General features: G+C 38.9%; 1 protein-coding gene across 3 annotated transcripts in view; it reads right to left on the bottom strand.

Annotated features, from left to right (window-relative positions):
- Window positions 1-20,640, bottom strand: part of RELN (reelin) — a 290,971-nt gene that overhangs the window by 145,024 nt on the left and 125,307 nt on the right. For all 3 annotated transcript variants that reach the window (XM_065835677.2, XM_071803445.1, XM_065835657.2), the window contains exons 5-8: window positions 17,916-17,948; window positions 16,664-16,742; window positions 7,678-7,774; window positions 2,426-2,477 (exon numbers count right to left, since the gene is read on the bottom strand). In XM_065835677.2, the coding sequence (XP_065691749.2) occupies window positions 2,426-2,477; window positions 7,678-7,774; window positions 16,664-16,742; window positions 17,916-17,948 (261 nt within the window). The remainder of the gene's footprint in view (window positions 1-2,425; window positions 2,478-7,677; window positions 7,775-16,663; window positions 16,743-17,915; window positions 17,949-20,640) is intronic.

Below are 20,640 nucleotides of genomic sequence, written 5' to 3'. Positions count from 1 at the left end.
AGTTGTCCTGTGTGCTGAATAGGACTTACTAATTACCTTTTCACCCTAATTAAGCCTTGATCTTAAGTGTGCTTTTACAACCCCATTGCCCTTTAAAGGGCAAGACTACCAAAGAGGTGACACACGAGGGAAACGACACAGAATGTCAACTAATGAAAAATTCACTAGGGTGTTGCCCTTCCTGACCACACAGTTTAAAAGGATCTGGGATTTATGGTGAAATCAGGACCATTTTTTGCTTCATTTCCCAGTCCTCATCTGGTTATATACCTTCAAATACAAAATTCCATCTGATAATTAGTGGTGAGAGAAATCAAAGGGTATGCACTTTGATGTGGCCAAAGCTAGGTGACAAATTTAATATAAAGATATCCCCCAAAGATTACAGCTTAAGCTATTCCACGGTCGATAGAAAGTGTTAAACATTCTTTAAAAAAAGGCAATTCCCTTGGTTGAATCCCTAAATAGGGGTATGATTAAATCGGACATTTGGGAATAAGGCGGAAACTGACAAATGCCTAGTTTAGATTTATGATTTTAAAGCCAAGTACTGCTGAGCTCAGCAGCAGTCCCCTGGCTCATGCCGGTTTTTATCAGTTACAAAACCAATCTGTATTTCAAGGCTAACATAGGCACATGGGGGAATGTGATACATTTTGAAGTTCAGGCTGAAATTTGATTTACTGAGATGTGTATCTACCCCCCTTCTCCTTCATCATAACAGGGGTTTTAGTGGTTCCTACTGGTACATGTTAAGTTATTCTCACCATATATTCATGACAATCGTGTCATATAGGGTATTTCCTACTCAGCCTGTCCTTACTGTTTTTAATTTGACCTTCCCCAGCTGATGGGAACAAAGGCTATTAGTGAAATATAAAGTCTAATTCTGAAACTTCTGGGAGGCTGCATCCCTCTGCGGTTCACCCGCAGTGGGCACCAGCCACCGAGCCGTGACATCAAACGTTTCCACACCAACCTGTTCAGCTCACACAGCTGTTAACCACTCTGGTTCACTTTAAGAATAATCCATACACAATTTTTTAAAATTTTCCTGAAAAGCAAAATTCCTCCACCATCACAAAGCTGTAGCATCATAAAAGTCACCTCCCCTCGGGCACGGCCGAGGGTATGAGGGCTTCTGTGGGCGAGCGGCATGTTCCAGCAGATGAAGTAAGCTGCTCCCTTTGCTCTGGCTGGATGAAACTGCAGGGTGGCTCCAGGCTGGTTTTCACTGGAGGTGCCCAATATTTATGCAATAGTTCAGTTTAGGAATGAAGACATTTTTTTTCTGGCTTTTTAAAAACAGTAATTCAGAATAAAAAGATTGATACCACTCCTTAGAACTATTAATGTTGCAGTCAGTTACAAGATGACAGGTAATTATGATCTCAAATAGTTAAATGAACAACTTCAGGTAAAAACAAATTTAAATGATGTATTTCTGAGCCTTCTAGGATTTTGATTTCCAATCCATTAGAAGACCCAAGCTGCTTGCCAAGCTACCTGATAGCTCTTATTTCCAGCTGAGACTTCCAGAGTTTAATCGCATGTCTGCTGAGATACTTTTGGAAAATTACTTTTTTAAAAATAGCAATATGATTTGGAAGCACATATCCAGAAGTCCACAGAGGAAGCAGACTACATTTCCTTCTTGCTTTTTTATTGAAACATTTATATCATAAAAATATTTTTCCTTCACATTTTGAACGCTGAGATATGACGTAAAAAATTAAGAGTGTTCCCAATTTGCCCTCAGCACAAGTCACAACTTCTGCCATAATTTATTGCTACAGCCACACAGTGAAAATGTGCAATAACTTACAGCAGGTATTGTAAGTAATAAAGCATACAATCACAGCACTTAGTTTTGGTCTGTCCCGCCTATCATGTTTGTACAGATGTGTTAAAAACAGCACTACTTAGCCATAACTTGGAATAACAAGGGGTTAAAATGTTAAAACAGTTCATTCTTTAGAAACAGTAATCACGCTTCAGAGAAAGAGCAAGAAATTACAATGTCATCCATCAGGTTATAAGGTAAGTGGAAAACAAAAAACAAAACAAAACAAAACAAACAAACAAACAAAAATACACACACACACACACAAAATAATCAAAAATCAAACACCACCACAAAAAAATCCTCCAAAAAAGTCACAAACAACCAAAACCAACAACAAACCCAAACATGACTACACCACCCATCATCAGAGTATCGACTGGATTTTCTCCTTTCCAAAGTTTATGTAAGTAACTCTAGATTCAGAGATTATTAAATGTGCTGCAGTTTTAAAAATATTTTTTTGATCCCACACGTTGAGTGGAACATTGACCAGAAAGGTGCACCTGAACTTGAGGGCCATTTTCCTTTACAGCAATGAATTTTTACACTTCCTCAGGTGAAAGAGTGAGGTAAACTTACCAAGGGAAAATTGAAGGACGGATGCAGTAGTTGTGTTAAGGCCCTTGGTGGTCTACAGGAAGAAAAGCAAACAGCAGAGAGCTTGTGTTAGATCAGCAAAACAATACATTCATCGTTTGTTTTTCTTCAAAAGCGTGGAAACTCTCTGGATACCTAGATCTCCAGTGCACAAAATTTTTAATGACCAGCCCTTTCAGGTTGAATGATCATGGACATTTCTGTTATGTCATTTCAATTATTGATATCTCATCATATGTCAAAGACTTTTGGTTTGTTTTTATTTATTTATTTTTTTATTTTACTGTAGTGATGTCTGCAAAATGAGCACATTTACGTAAAACACTGACACTTGACCAGTGTTTAGAAGATTGCAAAACTGAATCTTGTGATGTATGGTCAGCTTAGTATAAATCTGTATATACCAAATGGTTTTCATTTATCTGTCCCGGCACAAATAAGAACTAAAAATGATAATAAATAAATAATAAAAATAACATTAAGTTCACCTAAAATAATAACATGAAATATCATGAGGGAATAACAAAATCTAAGTCTCCAACAGCAAATGAAACAAGAACTTGATAATGATACTTAAAATATACAATGAAATTTTATAGTAGCATCTATGCACTGTTGATAACGAACCAAGACCTAGAAATATGCAGAAAACACTGAGCAGCTTGCTCTGTATTCAGCACACCGCTCTTCTTTGAGGACTTCTTTTCTCCCTTCTTTCAATCCCCCCATATTTCAATAGTTCAAACTAGGATTGTTTTCCTGAAAATACGATAAGATGAAAAGCACTGGAGTGTTGTGAATATACATGTTTATTTTCAGTTCATTTTGAAAGCTGGACTTTGTGTTACTGCTACAGAACAAGCAATGCAGAAGCACTGCCTAAAACCACTGCCTGATCTAGTTATTTTGTCAAAGAGCTGAAAAATCATTGCAATTGTTAAGCAAGTAGAAACACCAACTGGAGATTTTGCCCTAAAAAAAGGAGGTTCAAAGTTTGGTTTATTCACTTCAGCAAAAGACCCAACAAAAAGATAATTTATCATTATGAGTAGATTTTAAAGGTTACATTGAAGAAGAGAAAATGCACAAGGTGAAAGACACTAGCAACATTACATTAAAAGAGAAAAGGAAAAAAGACATGACCTGGGCAGACAATATGCTTACACAATCATAAAAGAAGTTATCTAACTGGAAAAATAGGGACAAAAAACACCTTAAAAAATTCATCTGATACTGTTGCCAGTGATGCCTGCATCCTAGATTTCAAGACCTTGGAGTTGTCCTCCCACATCAGAACCTACATGCCAATAATTCATGTCATTTCCCATGAGAGCAGCAGCAGAGTCTTCCATCGGATGTACTCTTTGTGATCTTCATCCATGCACCGTGTCATAACGTGGATATGCCACAGAGGAGGCAATCTTCTGAGCAAATGCAGCCCCAGAAGCAAGTTCCTGAGGTTAACAAGCTTTGCCTACCAGACCTCAGCTGGGAATCTGCATGGAGGCAGCTCCAAGTGGAGCACCCAGAGGACTTGAATGATCCTCCTGCTTTGCTTGTATGAGTGATGTAGATGAAACCAGATATTAGGTAAGAATGAAAAAAAGTGGTAATCAGCAAAATATAGCTAAATATCTGAGTTCATGGACACTAAACCGTCATTGTCTAAAAAACTCAGCACCCAGGTAAAGATTAGACTCAATGATTTGGAAGATGCTACATTCTTTCAAGCACCCATTAACTATGACAGTATTACAAAGGCAGTTTTATCAGTATTTGGTAATGATGAACAGTATGATTTCTGCATAATTTCCCTGAGCCACACTGTGAAAGCAGAGATTCTTCCATTATCAGGTATTCCAGTGCTCTTTAATTATTTGCTATGCAGACAAACATGAAATCTGCTGAGAGAGATGTCTCTCATGTCTGAAGTCCCTTATTACTCTGTGCATCACTGCATGACACCAAACAAAATCTAGTCATGAATGCAGATGTTTTCTGGCTTTTATTTAGGACCTCATTGACACAGAACAAATGTTACCTCTCAGTCAGCTGTATAGGTTTTTCTGGTTTTGGAGACTTTCAAAAGAACTGCCATATCTTTGCAAGTGCATATACAGAATGTATAGTCAAATATATACGATTAAGACATTCTAGGTGATCATGCCTTCTGTTTCCTTCCATATACTAGCAACAGTTTTTGGGTAGCTACATGTTAAATCAGTTTGAATAGCTGACTTCTGTTAAATTAAAAGTCTTTTCCATTTGCAAATCAGTTATAACCTGGATTCATTTCTGGTGTGACAGGCTATGGGGCAGTAGAGCAAATGGGACTGGAATTCTTCCAGTGCCAGTGTGCACCTAGTTGAGGTACTCATGAAATGATGCCTTTGAAAATAATGGATGGAGACCTACATGAGTTGACATGAGGTTTTGATGTGTTTTGTTTCTTTTCTACATACATGTTACATACAGAGAGGAACTTGTTATAAATATTAAAGAATGGGATCTTCACTAAGATGCATTGAAGGTTAGCTGATAACAAGACACAATCATCTCAGATAGCAGCATTGAGAAATACTTGAAAATTTGGCACTATCTGTACATAATGTTTACTTAAAATACAGTTTTCCTCTCTTTGGAATATTCCTGACAGGTAATTTTAGTCTCTCAACAAAAACAGAGAAGCTGCATTTACCTAACTCCTTTAAAAACACAGTCACATCCCCATTTATGTCCATTCTGTCAAGATCGATGCAGTATTAGGTATTACATTTATCATGACAAATAATACGGTGCTTTCTGACTTGAGTTATAAGTACCTATTATATTAGTTTACATCCAATTAATTCTGTTGTGCAAGTTCTAATTTGAAAACAAAACCCTCTAGCAATGTTCAGTAGCCCAAATCACCAAGAAATTAAAGGTACCAGTTAGCACAGAAGAGGTGTTCACATAGACTTAAGCTAGACTATGTTGTTAGTCACTTCAGTAATGCTTTAGAATGAAGCATTAGACACACTAAAAACTTTTTGCAAAGTTCTGTGAAGGACAACTGCAGAGAGGCTGGGAGGGAGCCTGTAGTAGCTATTTTCTTTGCTTGCAACATCTCTGACACTGTACATCTTTCCAGAATTTTGCTGCTGGTAAATTCTCACCAACAGCCATAGAAGTTGGCATTAAGAAACCCTCTGCCTGCAGAAACAGGCAGCTGCTGGGAATCAGAAGAGAGAGAAATCAAGGAAGCAAATCAGCAGCTGTCACAGCTGTTGATATAATACGTTCTGCAAATTCAACTCTTCTTGACTAAGTTTTTTGAAGCAATAATGTGGCACTAGGAGTCACAAACAGGAACTGAGGTTTCAAGAGCCATTTCAAGCAGGGACAGACTAGGATTCAAATGGTAAAGGTGGTAGAATAAAAATGCACGATGATTGAAGAAATGAAACAAGTTTTAAAAGTAGTGAGAGGAAGAGATATGTTGTGAAATTGTTGAAACAGGACTACAAATCAGAAGCTGTTTGGTTCTCAGAAAACAAGGATTTAAACCTATGTAGATATTAAAAAATAAAACTAGGTCTGAACTCTAGCACAAAGACTGTCCTGTGCTCATCCAAAACCTCCAGTCATTAATATGTTCCTTCAGAAGGTTTTAATTTTTCTGCAACACTGCCATAATATTTATAAACACTTCCATTATTAGGCTGCTAACGGTTTATAAGCATGAGGATTTTTTCAGCTGATTATTTAATCACACCACTTTGATGTAATAATTTTTTTTCCAGGCTTCTGATGCCATGGTAGAGCTATCTTACCACATGGTAATACAACAGACACAGTCCAACATCACATTTTGAAGCCAATTTGTGATTACTAAGGATAGTCTAAATTACATATCAGCAGGGAGAAGACATCTAATTAATGATGTTTCAAAACCCTCTTAGCTGGGACCCTGGTTTTGCTAAATGTCATAAATAGATTGTTTTTCAAGGAGTGTTACCTATGCTCAATACTGCAACTAAAAGTGAGTTTAAAAATTGGGAAAAATAGCCAAGTGGCGTGACTTCATTTTTGCACAGGACGTAAAACAACGCATCTCTGGTTAATGAAGCATAGTACATTCAAATAGGATGCAGAGAGGTAATTTAGCATCCCTGTCAGTATTCCCTTGCTGGAACTGGCTGTGAGGGAAATGACTGAAAATCTCCTTTATCTGTAAAACCTCTGAATTAGTTTTATATGTGTTTATGACTTTCAGTCACCACATCAGCAATATCTACATTGCATTTGTAGCGTTCTGGTCTCAGTTAAGCGTGTAAAATTAACCCCATTAAAAGAATTTAGCGTCTGAAATGACAAGAAGATGCCTGGCCAAAACCACATCTATTTTATGGCCCTCTTCCATGTGTGCTCTTCAAATAGCTCTAATCAGGCTCTCCCTCCACCCAGAAGACTGTTGAAAACATGAAAATTAATTTTGAATTACACAGGCTTTGAGCTGATCCTTTAATTTTGCAGTTCTTTCCAAAACTCCCATTTTACGTACATTGTTGTAGTTAGCTACCCAGCATCAGCATGTGGGCATTGGTTATTTATCTTTCAATTCATTTTCCACACCCAGATGATCCCAAGTTAATGCAAATTGCACCATGTTGTTTCTCACAGCAATTTTATGACCAAACCAACCTGCAATGAAATTAATTCTGTCACCTTCATCATGACTCAATTTGTTACATACACTTTTCTGAGACTGGCAGGTGCTTGCCCCAGGCTGCATTTAAGCCTGTAGGATGCATTGTTCGCAAGTTACGTTTTACAGTCAAATTAACATTTGTCAACAGCAACAAGAAAAAAACAGGACACGGCTAATAAAATAGAAGAAAAATGAACCTTTTCTTGATTTTATTGTCATAAATAAAAAGAGAATTATGCCAGTTTGACAACCCAGTTCTATTAACATTTCTTCGCTTTTCCAGTCATTTATAGATACTTTAAATAATTTAGATGCACAAGAGACTTTCCCTTGCAAACTACTACAATAACCTTCGGTTAGCATCTATAGTTTAGAACACTGGGATGCTCTCAAGGTGCTCTTGTATGGCCCTATCACCTTGCTTAAGAGTCTCTCCACTGAACACCAAACTTTCAAAGCACCCCTACATTTCTGCAGCCTCAGCAGCCTCGGTTCATAGCCTGCATTCCCAGCCCCAGCAGATGATCCAGCCTTCACTCACCAGTTCTCTGGGACCATACGGCTCGCAGAATGTGGCGGCGTTGCCATGCATGATCACTCCACACTTCTCTCCAACCTCGCAGTTGCTGCACTCCAACCTGCAGGAAGAAACACCATGTTCAACACGGAAAGCAGAAACTGTATGTTTGAGACTGCATCGGGTTTGTAAACTGTAAAACAGGACTATTATGTCTTAGAACTCAGACAAATTGCACTGCTTTGTTAGCATGGTGCTGAACATAACGGTTGAGCAAGTGTATGTGTGATGTACCAGAGCTGCCTCTCGAGAAAGGCCCTTGCGAACAATTACTTGCTCTCTGCCCACTGTCAGACCTCAAAAAGAAGTATTCCTGCTTGCTGACTGCAAAACTTCACATCATGGAAAACCAAGTTGAACTCTCAGATTTACAGATTACCCTGAAGTTGCTCTTCTTCCAAAATCCTTGCCACACCTGTGATATACCATATGTAAACTCACTGCTTTTGAGTTACTGTGCAGGACAGCTCAGGAGAAGGGGTAGAATGGGCCCCACTTCAGCCCTCAGGGTTCTTTACCCCAAAGGGCAGACTCGAGACTGCAGAATCTACCCAAAATGTGGCACCAAGAGGCTCCTACAGCCCAGCTGCTATAAAACAGCTCTTACGGCTGCTTTTTATTCATATTTGTGATATCCGATATTTGTGGTAACAGGGGAGGTTGGCAGTGCTGCTGATCCAACTGATTGTGTCTCTCCTGATATTTCTTAATTTAATATGAAGGGCTTTGCAGGCAGCCTGGCTGTGGAGCAGAGGGAAAGGGCTTTCTCTTTCACCTTCAAGGATCAGGGTATCAGCTCTTAGCATGAGCAGGTTTTAAAAAAACCCCAGAGATGCTGCCAGGCCCTGACAAACTGCCTCCAACAGTGCTGACCAACATTGCCTTCAGACATCCAAAGCTCAGCTTTAACTGAGCCTCCAGGCTCACATTTGCTCCTGGAGCAACTCCATTGTAAGCAAGGGTGAACTCACTCCAAACCATCTTATTTCTTGTTGACTTTTGTTTGTACTTTGATAACCAATATTTTTAGAGTTCTAAGTGTGATGGACTCATGTAAGGGGTATTTAGGCAGTTTTTTCTTTGGCTTCTCTCACACAGAGTACCTCAGGCTTGGATACCCTTTCTACGGTGTAATGTTGCCAAAATACACATTCCCATATATACAACCCAGATGTAGTTTAATAGTCTGCAAAGGTTTGGTTTTCTTCTGGCTTTTCATTCTCTGGCTAATTTCTCGATAGTAGATCTTACAGAAAATGGGATGGAAACGAAAAAATCCCAGGGAGATAGGGACTTGCTGTCAACATATATGACAGAGTTTTGAATTATTGTACTTGATTCTTACACAAGTCTCCTTGTTTTTTATTTCACCTCTTTCCCTAATTCATATTTCTTGTCTTTTCATTAAAAAGTGTTCTGTTAAACCTCTACAAGTCTTTCTGTAAACTGCTTGGAGCAGGATTTTTCTATTCCTGAGTATCTAAAAACCATCAGCCCACCATCCATGGTCCTGGATGGGGCAAAGAAAATCTCCAGCCACATTGTTAGGAAGTGGCTGGCAGTGTTGTCAGCCAGCCCATGGGGCTGGGCAGCCTTTCCCTGCTGGGGCCAAGCACCCAAAAAGTCTGAGCAAGAGAGGATGGGCTCTTGTGAACCCAGATAGTAATTATAAATAACATTTAAATGGATTTTTAAAGTATGTGTTTAATTAAGTGGAGCTCCCTCCTGGTCTGCTCCCACAGGAGACTGGGGAGTCCTCATTCCCCACTGGCTCCCAGGAGACCTTCCCAGGGCAGCAAAGTGTGGGGAACTTTTGGCAGAATGGGTTAATTCTGCACAGCATAAAATACCCTGCAGGTCTGTGAGTGCTAAGCTGTGCTGACTGATAGATGTTAGGTTTTCAGATGCATAGGATGTGGTGAATAATTGATTGTATTTGTTATTTTAGGTCTCTTCAGTTGGTCCTGGGTGAATTCAGCACAGGAATGGCTTTCTTTTGCCCAAGTCCATCACAGAAGTCAAAGATAAATGCCTCTTTCCCACTTCCCAAACCGCTCCCTTATTCTGAAGATTTTATTAAACATCAGTTTCAGCTGCACTTCCCAAAACAAAGTCAGATGTAAAAAATCCTCGAGGTTTTTTTTTTCCTGTATGAGGATCTAAAGAAAGTCGTTTAGCAATTCATGTCGGTAACATTTAGCATTTTGGATTTAAATAGCAAATTTAAATCCTCTAATACAGTAATGTAGTTCCTATCTACTTCATGAGGTAATATTTACTTATAGAAGCTATAGATGGCCAATAATTTTATTTCTCAATATAGGGCAAGAAAATAGCATGTGAGTGAACCAAACTGTATTTTAAAAGAAAGTACAGAAACAGAGTTCACAAAATATGTCTTTTGTCACTATCTAAATGTCACTTGATCTGTAAACTTTGATAGCTGAAGAACAGGAACTGGAAGAACACATGGAATTCTGTAGGTTCTCGCTGTTTATCAGCATTATTTTCATTAACTGCCCCTGTATCTGGGCGTTTTATGGCAGATATGGCAGGAAAACTGACTATGAATGCAATGTTGGGACCACTTACACCCTCATAAAGGAACAGGATACATAATCTAAGGGATATTTTAATTTTGTAATTCTCATATTTCAATGAATACAAATAATTCAGTTACTCTACTTCTGTAACGTGGTCTGTGAAACACTGTCTGGAAATCCAGGGGTAATGGGCTCGAATTCGAACACAAGAGGTTCCACGAAAATATGAGAAGAAACTTCTCAGTGAGAGTGAGAGAGCCTGGAACAGGCTTCCCAGAGGGGTTGTGGAGTCTCCTTCTCTGGAGACATTCAAAACCCGCCTGGACACCTTCCTGTGTGACCTCATCTGGGTGTTCCTGCTCTGGCAGGGGGATTGGACTGGATGATCTTCTGAGGTCCTTTCCAATCCCTGACATTCTGTGATTCTGTGAAACACTGCCCTTCTAATACAGCTGTTTCATCATCACTCATCTTTTCTAGGATGACTCCTCTCATAAGAAATCAGATGGCTGTTGGTAATCCTGATCCAAACCTTTGTGCTCTCTTTGAAAGGCATTACCTCTGACAATAAATTGCTCAGTAGCTTGACAGTAATGCATGAAGAGTAAGATAATTGATCTGCTATTCCTCAGATCATTGTCGTCATATAACATGCTTAGAAACGATCCAATTTGCTCCTCTCCTGGTGTAGACAGGAAGGTTAATTTCTTTTCAATTTATACAAACAGGAGACAGTACTAATTGCCCTGGCTGGGTGCAGCTTTTCACATTATTTTTCTCACCTGCCTAGTCTAAATTTTAGCACATTAAAATCACTTCAGCTTTCTCTTCACAGCTGGCACTCACTGCTACTGTTGACACATGTCATATTCATCTAGATGTCTTCTCTGCAGACCTGCCACCACTCTCATCTCTGGCTTAGAGAGTCCCACCTCTCTTTGCTATTGTTCTTCACTTTGCTGAAGGGGAAACATCTGCTGTTTCCTCATCCCTATTTGTCATCTTGTTTCCCTATACAATACCTGAGTTTGTGGACATTATATTGACTGATGTCTTTTGTGATGTCTGGAATATAAAGACGATAAACATCTCAAGCTGCCAACAGATTTTTAAACATAAATCTTTCTGAAGTTTAATCCCGCAGTTTTAGTGCAATTTGGAAACTACTTTAGGACTTTGCTCTCCTGTCATAAAGCTTTTCTCCACCTCTTTGCCACTAGAAATATCACTGTACCTCTTCATTTCTCATATGCCATGAAGAAGTGATGGAACCTGTTTCTCATTGATTGATTTTACAGGCTCAGCTTTTCTTCACGTCATCTTTGAAGAGTATGTCTTCTATAAATGATTGATGTCTGGAGTGCTGATAGGCTTTGAGACGAAACATGGCATCAAGTTGGAAAGGAGATTTTAGTCAGCAACTAGCTTCTATACAGGGTCTTTATTTTTTTAAATGGACTGAATCCCCTGCTGTCTACAGCCCCACTGTTAAAAATGTTTTACACAACAACATACATTAATGCCAGCATCTCTTCTTTACTAATTTATGCATCTTCTTTTTCCTCTCTTTTTGTCTCAACATTAAATAATTTATCATAAGATTAAATGGGTATTTTTTTCTAAAGTTGTTCTTGTTTGGCCTGTTTAGGTTCATATATCACATGCTTTTATACCCTTTTCTGCATTTTTCTGAGGTTATATGGAAACTAGATGGTTATAGAAACAGGTGTTCAATGACCTAGGCAGTCTTCCAGATACCACCCATATTGGGCCACTTTTCATCCAGGCATTCCTTGGCCTTTCCCTGGCAAGTAGTACATGGTGCAGAATTCCTTTCCCTTCAGGGGAAACCAATCGCTTCCACAGTTTGTGGGATTTCTGGGCCAACACACTTCTGCCAGTTTTCAGCAAGTGTCATGGACCAGTAGTTACCTGTACTATTAGACTTCTTGTTGGAAAATGCACTTAACATTTCTGTCTAATTATTTCCACCAGTCAGCTGTGAATTGCTTAGTATGGCCATTGATGCTATGTTTACCATGGAGTGAAAGTCACCGGCCTTAACTTCAACAGATAGTATGTGTTAGACATAAAATACATTGGACATTTATGAATGTGTGAAGCATAGGCAAAGAGACCTTGGTAAATCTGATGGCAAATAAGACCAAGAAAATTGCTTAAGCAACCAGGCTTGTGCCTATGGGTTGGGGACTTTGGAAACAATCATATTCTGATATGATTGCACACTGGAAGAATGTAAAAATCAGTTGGACACATCATACAAGAAAATCCCCATGGTGTTGGTTGAGTCCCAAGAAAGTAAGAGAGATGAGACATGCTCCCATTCCTGCATTTCTAGCACAGAAATCCTCCCTGTTTCCTTCTCACTACATGTCCTCTCCTGCTGCCCCCTCTCCTCATCCTTTAGCAGTTTCTCCTGTTTTCTTTCAATCACCAAACTGTTATTTAGATCAGAAACCCATTCCCAAATGCTGTGATTTTTCTGTTTACAAAGAGTCCCGTCCCAACCATTCCTTTCTTCTCCCCTTGCAGCTCAAGAAGTACTTGTAGTCACTCCTTCCTCACTCCTGAGCCTCTGAAAAAACAGATGGTTGTTGAGTAGGATGTGTCTTTTAATGATTTGAAAGAGCAGAAGTCCATAAAAACCAGGCAGTCACTCTCAAAATCATAGAGTGCCCTTGTGCAAAATAGTTGTTTGATATGAGGCCTCTCCCAGCAATGGAGTGACACACCGGCTCTGCTGGGACCCATAAAATTAGACACAGACAGAAGCTACAAACTGTTTTGCTTGTGCACTTGGACTGTACATCTCTGCCAGAGTTGCACATGCCAGGAAGGGGATCAGGAGGATCGGGACAATATTAATTACATCCAAGCCAGTGTTATGTAGGATTTGGGAAAAAAAGACCATAGGAAAATACAAACACTTCCCTTTTCATCTTTACACAAACAATGGTTTCAGAAATGATTTAGAGTGGCTTAGTCTAACTGGCTCCTGGTGACATGGCACCGCTGGAGTGTCGCTGCACACACGGCAGCTGCTGCCGCATGCTCTGAGTACAGCAGAGCAGGGACAGAGGAGGGCTGGAAATACTGCTGGAGCAGTTTCCACAATGGTTTGTGGCAAATATGGGATTTTAGCAGCTGTCAGGGGAAAAAAATGCAATTTTAGGGTGGATGGCATAAACTGTTAATAATCCCTCATTTAACTCCCACTGGACAATCAAATGAGAATGAGCTTTCTGCCACTAAGTGGGTCTTCGCTGGAGGCAGAGCTACTGTAGAAATCCTTTGTGCAGAAAACCTCATGATACCCCATTACAGTTTTTTTTTATTTGTACCACACATCTATTTAGCGTTGCTGAAGATATTGTCTTTCTGGTATTATTACAGGAAAATCTATCTCTGGATTGCGATGAGTTTTGGGACTCTCCCTGCCAGCACACACCTCTCTGCAGTGACCCGCCAACTAAGGTGGGTCAAGGTTATTCCAGGGGGACCAAATCCAAATCTCAGGGACAAAAGAAGAAGGAGACAGGGGGCTCTGTTAGTCTGAAATTTCTCTGTTGAGACTTCTATAAAGCAAGGATGAATTTAAAGATAAGAGAGCAATGGATAAATAAATCATGGAGGCTCCCAACAGACAGGCCCTCTGTGAGTTATGAGACATCTGCGGGGAAATAATGCCTCCTCTCATTTCTTTCCACTCAAGTCCATTTAACACACTGCTGCTAAAGCTATCTACCTTGGCAGCTATTCTGTAACCCATTAAGAGTCCTTGATCTATTCATTCCCACAAAGAAAGAGGTTGTTGTGTTTTTTTTTCATATTGTAGTATTCCAGGTCCTTAAATGCATCTGTCCAGAACAACATTTAAAGAGATTATACAAAAGGAACAAAAGGAAGGAAAATAGTAGGCACATATTGAAAAGTATTACAATAAGTATGTGCAAAAGAAAAATATCCATGAAATTCCATAAACCACAATCTTTTTACATAAGGTGGTGAAATTGTGAAAGACCTGCACAGATGGAAAACTGTGACAGGCCTTAATAAAAAGGAAAATGAAGATTTTACAGAACAAAAATGTATTCCTAATTAACAAATGCAGGTAATTGCTAAAATGAACATCAAGAATTTTTCTGAACAAGATAAACCACGCCATTAAAATATTTCTGTGTCTTGCATGTATTAAATTAATAAAATTAGTTATATTTCTGTAACAGGATTGGAAACAGTAGAGAAGTCAGTAACCATGTCATACAAAAAAGGGGACTCCAACCTTGAAAACTTCATGTTAAGACTGATAGGTGGATTTATCTGGATATATTATGACCAGTAAGAATATTCAATATACAGAGGAGAATTGTTTTTCTACTATAAAAGACCTATAACTTCCTCTTTTGTGATGTACATATGTATATCATATGAAATGGTACTCTATCACTATGATTATTGTGGTGGTAAAATTATTAATGCTTAAGATTGAGAGTTCTGGCTATGAGTTATCTTTGCTAAAATAACACTTGACTAAAAACTAACAGTCTGCCGTTGTTTCCGACTCCTCACTTCTGAGCAAAGGTAATACTGGGTGTGCCACTCCCAGAGGCTCCACCAACACGCATCTCTCCATAGTGTTATGTTATTTATGGTTGGACTCCTTAGAACTGCGGCAGTTACTTAAAAAGTCCATCCCTGCCAGGGGTGGATACTTGGCTTTATTAACACTGAAATTATTGTTTTTCCTCACCTCTTTCCTTGTTTTTTGAAACAGCATATGGGCCAGGTCTCTGCAGTCACTGGGTAGAAAACGGGGTAGCAGAAGGGGGGTTGCTGTCTGAGTGCTCTCTCACTATGATCAGAGTTCATAAAGCTTCTGCCTGACCTGTTGTAAATTCTACTTGCCTTATTACACACGTGGGGTGCTGAGATTCTCCAACAGTATCTACTGGTTAAAGAATTACAACAACCTGTGCTTGCAGTTGCAGATGTACACTGTCATAATATGAATAACTGTACTCAGGAATCCCATTGAATGAAAAAGACCTAGGAAATGGAAGTTGCTGTATGGAGCTGGGGAGGGCAGGGTGCTCCTTCCTACACAAAACAAAAGCTTTGAAAAAATTTTCCTTCCACCAAAAAAAAAAAAAAAGAAAAAAAAATCAGCGTAAACTTTTTCAGCAGCTAAAAATTAAATGGAGGTATTTAATTCCAACTATGCTTTTCTTTTAAGTGATTTGGAAACATTGAATTTCAGTTTAGGAGGAGTTTTTACTTGTTAGCTTCACCAGAAATATGTACATGAAAAAAAAAAAAAAAGTTTAATTATTGAAATTCATCACCTTTTCCACAAAATGATTATGATTTCAAAAAACCAAAATCTTCATAGAAAACCATTCACTGAACTCAGGTCTACTTCTTCTTTCTATTTTTAGATTAGTTAAAAATCTGAAGTCAATGAGAATTTGTCACACACCTCAATGAGATTAGAACTTCTCAGTCATTAATCAATTATTCAATAAGCTAATATATTTAGGTCCCTGTGCTGGTTTGATTGAAAATGGGTTAATTTTCTTCATACAGTTAGAAACCTTTTTTTTCCATAGTTAGCATGCTCATTATTTGGACTTAGTTTGTGAACAAGCAGATAACATCCCAGCACAGAGTTAATGTTTTTAATTGCTCTGGTCTGAGAGCCAAGAACGTTCTGAGCTCTCTGCCCGCAGGGGTGAGGCAGCAAGGAAGGTGGCCATGGATGAGACAGAGCTTGACTGATATCCAGATTGATCAATAAGAGTATTCCATCCCATTAGTGTCATGCTAATGAGAGTCGGGACCTTCTGGTTTTGCTCTTCCACCTCTTCTCTATTTGCTATTGAGCTGGGGAACTTCGGTCAGGATGTTTAGTCCTTTTGCTATTTTACAGAGGCCTTTGGGCTTTTCTGCCTTTTTCCTCTCTTCTCTCCCTTTGGGATCAGCTGCTGGGATCAGGCTGTTTCCTAGGACTGGCTGCCCTGCGTGTTCGTCCGGAATTGCCTTGAGTATCTTTTATTTCTATTACAGATATATATATTTACTAGTAGTATATCACTATTTTGTTATTTTATTAAACTGTGTTTATCTCAATTCAAGTTTCTCCCTTCCCTTTTGATTCTCTCCCCTGTTGGGGGGAGGCCAAGAAGGGGGTGAGTGAGCGGCTATTGTGGTTTTATTGCTACCTTGGGTTAAACAACGACAGTCCCAATGAAGCAAAGACACATATAAGCTTACACCAATGTGAGCTAAGGTATCTAAGAATTAATTCAATACAAATACTTCAACATAGTAACTGAAATGTTTTAGTTTGCTCAAATGCATATAAAGGAAAACAGACATCTGAAACTCACCACATGGTAGGATTCAATTCTTGCTGCTGGTAAGAGTCGAAGTCATCTCGTAGGATAATGCTGTCACTGTGCATTTCAGCTACAAAGGAAAAAAAGCACAATATGAAAAAATCCAGTGTGATAATTCAGTGCTTTCTATGTGTTGTTTTACCTATAGCTAAAGTAATGCATTGTAAAATGAGGAAATCATGCTAGTTACTAAAGCCGGATTTTTTCAGTTACAGTTTGTTTTTCTTACTCTGGATCATAGCACCACATAAAATTAATTAGTCTCTCAAGCTATCACCAAAATGCAATGGCTATGAAAAGATGCAGCCATCAAGTACATACAAAATGTTTTAAGAACTTTTGTTTGAAAATGTTGGTTGTTCTCAATGTTCAGACAAAAATCCAAATCCAGATTTTGGAAACACAGGCACAAAGAGGGATGAGAAGTCCTGGTGACTGTACTACACTTCGAATAGTCAGGGGGTTCGTTCTGATAACTCATAAGCAAAAATTCATGAGCTCATTGGAATCTCTCTGCTGCTATCAGTGGAGCTGACAGTAAAGGTCAGCTCATGGACGGAATATAAACCATGAGTTATGTTACTTAAACATTTCTAGCCATTGCTCTGCAAACTTTGGACTCCATCTTTCCCCCTAGATTTGCACTATCATTTATGTATGATGACCAGAAAAACCCACACATGCCAAAACTTTGGCAGCTGTGTTTGTATCAAGCAGACCTTTCTCTACAATTACCTGCATTAAATGAACGAAGTAACTGCCACCTGCTATTCAAACTGAGCAAGGATGCCAGAATCTGTCCCAGCCTAGTCAAATTGCAACACATGGGTTGGTGGGTGCAGGGCGGGAGGTGCTGTGTGCTCCATGCCCTGCTCGGAGAGCAAGAGAAGCCATTTCCTGCTCCTGGGTGCACCTTGGAGGTGCACTGGGGCAAAACCTGGTGTGACGGTGCTGAACCACACTGGCGGTTACAGGTCCTCGTGCAAACAGGTGCTCTAACACATAGCTAGGATGCAAAGCTCTGCAGCGTGATATATGCACACTGCAAGGGCTCCAAATAAACAGCGATAAAAATCACAATGGAAAAAAACAACCAATAAGAATTAGACATAATTCAATTCATTTTGTGTGTCTCATTTTTATTTGAATTCCCCAGAGCTAGTTTCATACAACCTTATGGATTGTTTATTATAATAAAGTTAGTGATTCTGACTTTTAGTAATAAGAATGACAAATCACCTACCTAGGTGAGGGTGTAAGGGAGCTTCTGTCGGGGCTGTGGAGAACAAAGACACACAAAGCATGAATGTCTTCTACAATCAGGGCTTAATTGCAGCATTAAAAATCGATTCAGCATAAAACAAATTGTACAGTACACGTTCTATTAAGTCAACTATCCAGACATTTTAATTATGAAAAATGTGATACACAGTAAAAGTCATAAAAATATAAAAGGAAAGAAAAAAAAATTTCTAATTAAAATAAACATCAGTAATAAATGAATGATATTTACAGGTTATACAGCAAGGTAAGAAAGATCACTTCTAGTCTAGGGTTATGAGATATAAGTTGAAATAATTTGGATTAAGATTCAGTAATGCAATGATGGATGGAGAGAATGGGAATTTGGCTGAACAAAAGAAATAGTCTAGGTGAGGCGAAAATGCCACACTTTGACCCTTTATATTGCACTGGACAACATTTTACTGGGTATTGTTGGGAGAAAAATCCTAGTATTTCCAGGGCAACAAATAACAGATTGACTCCACAAATCACTGAATCAAACACTTTTTTTTAAAGCACCTTTTACATCCATTGCTGAAACAATTCCCTAGTAGGTCTTTGTCTTCCAAGTAACAGCAGAATACCATAATGACATGCTGCATGGGGGGCATGTGTGTGAACTGACAAACCATTATTAAGTAGTCTTTTCCTAACACTTTACAACAGTTGTCTTGGTGCAACGTTACACAAATGAAAACAGAATGTATCTGAAAAGGCACAGCTACATAAAAATTATGAGGAAGTCTAGAAGGTGACCACACAGTGCTAGATACTCCTTGGTAGCTACTACACCCGTAGTCTTGCCCAATCTTAAATCCAAAGTAAGTTACACCTCTTTCACAGAGGCAAAGAGGATACATATAAGCAAGCTCCAGGGGAGAAGCTACCTCTTTTGCCTCTCAGTACCTCACTCGTGCAGCTATGTGTGTAGCTGCTTTTTGAACTTTGGTAAATAGAACACCAAAAAAAAGACAATTTTTGAAGCCAGGATTCTTTTGATGAGTTTGTGTTTCTTGTTGGGCACTGACCTAAACTGTGTCAGTACTCCTGATTTCTTCAGCATATTTGCAAAAAAACTACTGAAGTACTGCAATTTCTGTCATAACATCTGACAATTTAAAAATAGATTAAAAATAAACATAAGAATGAATGCAGCAATCTGTGTAGAGCCCTCACGCATAGACATTTGAACAGAAAGTCCAATACAAATCTCAAGAATTTTGTTTATCTCTTCCTGCTTTCTCCTTACACAGTGGATTTGCATGGAGGTGGGACTTTCTGTAATGAAATTGCAACATTTCACGGGGAAGTTGGTGATTAAGAAGACTGAGCAAGAAACAGCTGAGGTACCTGCAGAACAGAAAAGGATGGCAAGCAGTCTGCATCTAGCTTGGACAGAAATCTTTGATTTAACTGACTTACAATGCAGAAGACCAACTCCATTCACTAACCTTGTATGTATATAGACGATGCTGAAAACAACCACTGAAAACTTGACTGCAGTGAAGAGCAAAGGCATTCTTAAGAGTCTGAATCTGAATAGAAATTGCAGATGCAGAAATATGAAATAATTTTTCTTTAGGGAGCTACCTTGCTCCATTTTTTATAACGCAAACTTATCCATGACATCCAGCAGAAATGCCAATAATGCCTGTAGCAATGGCCCAGACCTCTCATCATGATGGTACAAAACCTGGAGCAATACAACTCCAATTGCATAGTAAGCTTGGAACTGCCTCCATGATGACACTGGGCTGCACTGGTGGGTACGGCACAAGAAAACACTGCATTTGTTCCTTATTGTCCCAGACATTGTTCCACATATAAATTTCTCTAGAAAACTTTAAAAAAAACTCTTTGCACAGAAGAAATGGATTAAGTTTGGTTAGCTGAATTATTTCCCAGATTGAGCAATGCAAGCTGCTCTGGATTCTGCCTGTAGGAAAAGAAGTACATTATAGCATGGGATATGAAATACTTCTGATGTTGTAAGAGGTCAAGCTTAAAATAAGATCTCTGTCGCTGGTGTTCTACATTACCGCTTTTCACTTGTTCCAGACCATCACTAAGTTATGATCCATTGTGTATGCAGGTGTGGCTGAGAGCCACTCTGCTAAGTGTGAATCTACGAGGAGGATGGTCATGTCAGGCTACATCATAGGTAGACTCATTACTTGGCCAAGCAAATTTATTTACCCATTGAGCATAACTTAACTGAAAGAGACCTTCATCTCCAACAAGAACAGTCCAGACCTCAAAATGACAATGAAAGAATAGGTTCTCATTCATTCCAGGTCATCTGGAATTGCTCTTCGGAAGGCAGTCAAGCCCAGGATACACACAATCACTAATGATACTTGGTGAAGTTATTATGCAAAATTTCAGCATTCAGCCAAAAGGCACAGGTATAGCACAAACTTGGAGTTCTTATGTTTGCAAACTCCTTTGACTTAAGCATTTTAAAAAATATAACTAGCTGTTTATGTCACTGAAGAATATCTGAGAATTTTTCCTAAAACAGCTCTTCAATTATGTGCATAGTATATTGCAAACAGAACTGCTTACCAATAGACAGAAGCAAAAGAATTGTGCAGATACACACAAGTGTGACTGATCACTCATTAAAAAAAAAACAAAGGTGGATTTAAGCAAACACTTAATGTTGCTCTTACAGATAAAGACTT

This window comes from Patagioenas fasciata, chromosome 1 (genome assembly GCF_037038585.1).
Source record: "Patagioenas fasciata isolate bPatFas1 chromosome 1, bPatFas1.hap1, whole genome shotgun sequence".
In the NCBI taxonomy this organism is placed as follows: domain Eukaryota; kingdom Metazoa; phylum Chordata; class Aves; order Columbiformes; family Columbidae; genus Patagioenas; species Patagioenas fasciata.
Note: the sequence above shows the minus strand (reverse complement) of the source record. Positions and strands in the feature narration are given on the sequence as shown.